Here is a 6,912-nt window from a genome sequence, read left to right as displayed (position 1 = left end):
AGAGGCATCAGAATAATGCACAACAAGAGAATAGTGACCATTAGTTTTGATTCAAATAAATCGAAACCAAAGAAATTGCGTTACAACAAAGACTTTATATATTTAATTCAGTTAAATTAGTCTAGGAATTAATTTATTAATTTATTTAAATAAATATCAAAAATTTAAATATAATAATTCATTAGTTAACGATAAATTTTTAAATAAAATTTTAATTCACAATAAATTAATTTTTATTCTATTGAATTAGACAATCCCGTTAAAAAAATGATATATTTATTTTCTTCCTGTGCCCATAAACATAACATTTTCTCCTTTCTTTTGCAATGCGGTTTCGGTTTTTGGCAAATAGAAACTTCTACACACAGACACAACACAATAGCCCATTATATTCCAACCTTATCAACTTTATTCCATTTCCTACTCAATATCCTTTCTTTCTTTTTCCAATCACTAAATAAAATATTAAATTAATTGTTCATAATTAATCAAATTAAATAAAAAAAGCTCCTTTCTTTTGTCCTGTTAAGGGTGCGTTTATCTCTCGTTCTCTATGATCAATGATTCATGACCTCTATTCTCATCAAAGTAGACAGTACTTTACTTGGGACCCACTTTAACTTGTCACTTCAACGTGTTCATCGCAAATTACACGTGGCAGCTTCACGTAGCTTACCTCCTTTCTCTCTCTTCAATTTTCCTCCCACCCTTTCCCCCATATTAAGACCCTCTCCTCACACACTGAAATCTCAGGGAAGCATAACAAAGCTTCTCTTTTTTCGAAAAATATAGGGTTTTCGTTTCTTAAAGACTTTGTCTTTCTCCATCTGCTCTTAGCTTTATAGTGGTAATTATCTTATTCTCTTTGCTCTGATTTTTTGCCCTTTTTTCCTATCTGTTACTGATTGTTTTTCTGGTTTTGTTCGTGTGAGCTAAAAGGAAAGTTTTGATTTTTTGGTTTTCCCAGATTGTTTTTTTGTTGAAATTCTCCGATTGATTTCTATTTTCTCTATTTTGTACTGCATGTCAAATTTGGTATTTAAAAAGGGGCTTTTTTGAAAATTTTAGATTTTTGATCATTATTCTTAATGTTTATGTTCCCTTGTGCTGTTTTTGATCCTTATCCTGCGCCTCTCTGTGTCAAAGTTTGAAACTTTCTTCAGTGTGTTAATCATGTAATTTTGAATACACGTGATGGGTATTTATGTAATGTACAGGATCTTCCTATTAGATGATTATTATTATTGTTATAAGCTAATTTTTTTAATAAGTTGTATTTATCTTTGTGTTGCTTTCTTCGCCAGTTGCCTTGGACAAATGCGTTTTTCTTGTTTTGTGTTGATTTTATCTTTTAGCTGAAACCTAATAACTATTGGAATCTGCTAAGTCTTATCTATTACCATTTGTGTTGCTTTATTTGCTGACAGCTGTTGAAGGTGGTGCTTTTTTTATGTTGATGCTGAAACTGAGATGGTTGGAAAGGAGAACCTGAGAACTGAGGACTTGAACTTGTGCTTTGAGAAGCTCATGATGGTTGCTGGTGGTGGTGGTGGTGGTTGTGGTGGTGAGAAAGGAGGGAAGATGAAAGCCGGGGTGATCACTGAGTGGAAGGATATTCCTGTGGAGCTTTTGATGCAGATTTTGTCCCTTGTGGATGATCAAACTGTGATCACAGCTTCTGGTGTTTGTCGTGGATGGAGAGATGCTATTTACTTTGGCCTTGCTCGTTTGTCACTCTCATGGTATATATTGCTTTCTCTCCACTCTTGAAAATCATATGTGCATATCTAGTTTTTCCTTCTTTGTGTGAATTGAGTTTGCTATGCTGCAATTTTGGTGCTGGCCCCAAGATTTGTTGGTCTTCTTTTCACCTTTTAGTTTATGGATCATTAGAGTATATAAAGTATGTCAGGGTAGATTACATTAACCTCCTGAGTTTAGGTGATAATACACATGGTATCCCTGATTTATAATGTTAGTGTTACATTTGAAATATAGGGTATTGTGTGTATTCCCCAAGCACAGGAATGTTGGTGACTTGGTGTAATTTACCAATTTAGTGAATCCCCAACATACGTACAAAACAAGAAGGGTTTTTCTCATGAGAATGTAGTGCAATACAGGCTTCTGTGACAATTGATCTGTTTGAACCTTATAGCTATGTTATTGTCTCTATTGTACTTGCAAGTTCTTTGGAAGTTGATTTCATTACATCTCTAGAATGGTGATGCAATCTTTTTATTATGAACGTGTATTGAGGCTTGCCAGTTTTAACTTCAATTCAATCCTCCCTCCCTTTTCAGGTGTAGCAAGAACATGAATAACTTGGCCCTTTCTCTTGTTCCGAAATTCACAAAACTTCAAACTCTAATCCTTCGTCAAGACAAGCCTCAACTAGAGGATAACACAGTTGAAAGGATTGCAAATTATTGTCATGACCTGCAGATTCTGGACCTGAGTAAAAGCTTCAAACTCACCGATCGGTCGCTGTATGCCGTAGCCCACGGTTGTCCTGATCTCACTAAACTCAACATCAGTGGCTGCTCTGCTTTTAGTGACAATGCTCTGGCGTACCTTGCCGGTTTCTGCAGGAAGCTGAAAGTCCTAAACCTCTGCGGATGCGTTAGAGCAGCAACCGATACTGCGTTACAGGTATGATTGTGGTATAGAGTATAGACTAGTTGGTTTTAGCTATAGTCATATAACGATTAAGAGTAAGACCACTTGAATCTATAACCGCCGTGGCTAAATGAATGCAGGCTATTGGACACTACTGTAATCAGTTACAGTCTTTGAACCTTGGATGGTGTGAGAATGTTGGTGATGTTGGAGTGATGAGTTTAGCATATGGCTGTCCTGATCTAAGAATAGTGGACCTGTGTGGCTGTGTCCTTATAACAGGTAATTTCACTTGAGTTTTAATAGCATACTTGCTAAGTAGTTCCATTTGATTGTAATGCATTAACAATTTAATTTCAAGTAAAGGTTCAATTATTATTTGGTGGCAGAACTTCATATGCAGTTGTCTTCATCTAAAGTTCATAGTTCCATAGTTGAAAATCGTTAGATGACAATTTAGTCAAACATATCTAATCATCTGACAATTTTCAACTACCAAACTAACCTCTAGAAATGTAGAATGTTATACTCCTAGCTTTCCCTTTATCCAATTTTTTTTCGCCCATGCTTAGTAGTTCCACTTTGATTATTTGACAGTAGAAACTTATATGCAGTAATCTTCATCTGACGGTACTTAGAAAACTGTTAGATGACAATTTAATAAAACATGTTTTGGTGAAGCATTAGAAACTAACGGTTTTCAACTATCAACTTCAACTTCACACACGAGTGTCTCCACCCGTGGCAACTAACATGAAGCATTAGAAATCCAGTCTAGTATTCTCAATAATGAAGTTAGTTTTGATGATGTATTTGCAGATGATAGTGTGATTGCATTGGCAAGCAGATGCCCAAGGCTCAGGTCCCTAGGACTATACTACTGCAAGAACATAACAGATAGGGCAATGTACTCATTGGCACAGAGCAAAGTGAACAAGAGAATGTGGGGATCAGTGAAAGGAGGAGGAGGAGGAAATGATGAAGACGGGCTTAGAACTCTCAACATAAGCCAATGCACAGCACTGACACCATCTGCAGTTCAAGCTGTTTGTGACTCATTCCCTTCACTCCACACATGCTCAGGTAGACACTCACTCATCATGAGTGGTTGCCTCAACTTGACTTCAGTTCATTGTGCTTGTGCTGTTCATGCTCACCGTGCTATCAACAATTTCCCTCACCCTGCTCATTGAAACAAAGACTTCACACACTTCCAGGAAGTGCCCCCGTTGTGGGGTTCTGAGAAGTGAAAAAAGAATGGCCTTGTGGATATGTTTGTGTTCGTTCATCTTTTTATGCTTAAAGAGACTTTTGAATCCTTCTTGTTTATGTAGGACTTTGTGACATCATTATGTACTTAAAACTTTTTCTTTGAACTTTGATGCCGTTTGGAAAGGACTTGAGAAAACCATGGGTGGTTCTTGTGGAAAGCATCAAGAGATAATGTTTCATTTTTACATTGTTTCGAGTTTCGACAATGCTAAGGTGGATTAGCTTTTGTTAAAAGTAAAAGATTCTATGCTTAATGCAAAATTGAAAAGGAATAAAGTTATTTAATGGTGGAAATTAATAAGAAGAAATACAGTGTGCAATTTTATGTCACTATCTTCAGACTTTCTACCGTGTTGATTAGTTTAATCAACTAATTATAATTACGTTGCATAGAAAATCTTATCTTAACATGACGAATATAATTTAAAGAGTTGGACAATTTGATGTGAAATTCAATTTTGTTACACAAATTAGAAGCCGCAGTTTTGTTTGACGTAGACCCACCTGAATGGACCAGGTTGAGATTTAGGATATTTATTAAAGAATCTTGACTTATTGAGAACCACTTGGACTTGGACCCCTCTAGATTGATCTTGATTTCTTCTCATATGATGTAGCAATTTCTTAAGCTTCATATGTTCTTGACTTGGCGTACTGCCAACTTGGCAATTTGGCATTGACTTGGCTATAGGAGTACTACGCGCTAAAGTGTTTATTCCAAATATAATTTGCGTTTTAACTCTTAAAATTCAAGAACAAGTAAGGTAGCTCAACAAGTCACGCAATGCCACAAATTTGACAAGAAAACTTGTTATTTTGATATAAAAATATACAAGAGAAGTGGAGTAGAAATAATCAAAAATACTATTCGTACATCAAAATTAATTATTAATATCAACAATCAATGTATTTGTGTATAAATACATGTATGGTTTAATTTATTTTTAATGTGTATTTATATTTTAATATATATTTTATATTGATGATTGAGTTTGGTGGTTGATTTTAGAGTACAGGTAACATAATCTAAAAATGATATATATTTAGATTGTTCAGATAGTTAACTTCCTCTTTTGTTTAAGTATTAGAAACTTGAATTTTTATTTGTGTACATAACAATTTATTGGTTAGTGTCAAATTCTTAAAATATATAACTGAAAAATTATATATTTAAGTATATTGATTTGAGAATATATCAAAGAAGAAAGTGATATATGTATGTAAATTTATTTACCCGAATATTAATTGAAAATAATAGTTGCAAATAAAAGACGATAAACTTGCAAGTTTATTAGATACACGTCTCCCGCAAGTCCAAATACTGCAACATGCTACATGCGATTAGGAAAATGTAATGCTTGCCTCAGATTGAAGCATTCTATGGTCTACGCCCACAAATAATTTCGTTCTACGCTTAACAATGAAAAGTTATGTTAGAATTTGGAAATTGGAAATCTTAGCTAAAGGAATGAGAGAAAACTTTAGCAATTGGTGTTTATTAGCTACTGAGAAATTGGGATCCACAAATATTTTGAATCCTGATGAATTATCGTTTTGCGATTTTCTTTTTATTGTATATATGATATTAACCTATTGTTGGCTAAAAGAATTTAAATTTGATGATAAACAAATTAAAGATATTTGTCTCGACTGTGACGAGAAGGTGTTTGAGGTGATCGAAAGAAATCATTGATAAATAAGCTAGATTGATCGAAGGTGCAAATCGAAAATAAAAGTACATGATCGAAGAAATGAAGAGGTCAGTTATTTGAGGCCGTTGAAGACGGTTATCACACTTGTTATAGTGGGAACAGTTTTATTTGGTTTTCTTATAGGTGGAGCACGTGAAGGAGTTCTGATTGGTTGAAAAGGGTTATAAATAGACAACGGGCAATGCTAGGTAACCAATGATTTATTTGAAGAACATGAACAACTACCAATCAAATAAAAATACACTACACCCTAATTTAATGTTACTAATTAAATTTACTCTTTTAAAACTCTATTGATTTACATTGTTTACACATTGTTCAAAAATGTTGGTTACCTATACTTAAAGGTTGGAATTCGTTCTCAGAAAACACTCTCGCACACTCACATCCCCAGCAATCTTTTAAGTCTAAGTTTACAAACAGCTTTCTTTTCTTTTCTGTAGGATTCCTTCCATGTCTTTTAAATTTCTTTAAGTTTCTTGTGATCTTTTCTTTTCTACAAATTTACTTTCTCTTGCAAAGTCTTTTGTTTTCATTTTTAACATTTTTAAATTGTCTTTTTGAATTCAAAGTCCTTTACCTTTGTTAACGGTATTTTATTACTTTGATTTAATTTCAAATCATTTACTTTGTTTTGTATTTTTTATTTTAAGTCATTTAAATTTCATTTACATTTCAAATTCTTTCTTTTCTTCCCTATGGCTGCGTTTGTTTCTGAGAACAGGACAGGACAAGACACTGATGGACAGAGACACAAATTTTTGTGTTCTTGTATTCTGTTTGGTGATAAACTAGAACAAATTATGAGAATCTAATTTATTCTCATCTTTTTCATTCAAAAAATTTGAGATGAAAAATATAATAATAAAAAAATACAATTATGAAAAATTAACAAAAATAATGAAAAAAAGAATGAAAAATAAGTTGTGTCCCTTGTTAGTGTCTCTGTGTCCTTCCTGTCAGGATGGACACAAAATACACTAATTCAGTGTCTCTGGACACACTGTCTCTGTCCATGTCTCCTCTGCCAAACATAATTTTGTGTCTTTGTGTCCACCTCTCAGTGTCCTGTCTCTGTAAATAAACGCAGCCTATTTGTCTAAAATTGGGATTTTTTGATGCATAATTCAAAAACTATTACTCATAAGAGGAATAAGTTGTGATTCCAAATCATTAGATATCGAACTAATCTAAATTTACTAGTAGGATAAGACTTTGTTATTGTTGTTTGTTATTTTAATAATGGCGGTCTTTTTTTCTACTAATTCATGTATGGAGTGAAATCGTATAAAAAATGGGAGTGACATTA

General features: G+C 33.6%; 1 protein-coding gene across 1 annotated transcript; it reads left to right on the top strand.

The window, feature by feature from the left end:
- The first annotated feature begins 696 nt into the window (after positions 1-696).
- LOC107460595 (F-box protein SKP2A) lies at positions 697-4,076 on the top strand. The gene is made up of 5 exons (XM_016078975.3): positions 697-847; positions 1,428-1,742; positions 2,304-2,652; positions 2,760-2,901; positions 3,439-4,076. Exons 2-5 carry the CDS (start codon positions 1,471-1,473, stop codon positions 3,810-3,812), a joined length of 1,137 nt encoding a protein of 378 aa, XP_015934461.1. The 5' UTR covers positions 697-847; positions 1,428-1,470; the 3' UTR covers positions 3,813-4,076.
- The last annotated feature ends 2,836 nt before the right edge of the window (positions 4,077-6,912 follow it).

Source organism: Arachis duranensis, chromosome 8 (genome assembly GCF_000817695.3).
Source record: "Arachis duranensis cultivar V14167 chromosome 8, aradu.V14167.gnm2.J7QH, whole genome shotgun sequence".
Lineage (NCBI taxonomy): Eukaryota > Viridiplantae > Streptophyta > Magnoliopsida > Fabales > Fabaceae > Arachis > Arachis duranensis.
Note: the sequence above shows the minus strand (reverse complement) of the source record. Positions and strands in the feature narration are given on the sequence as shown.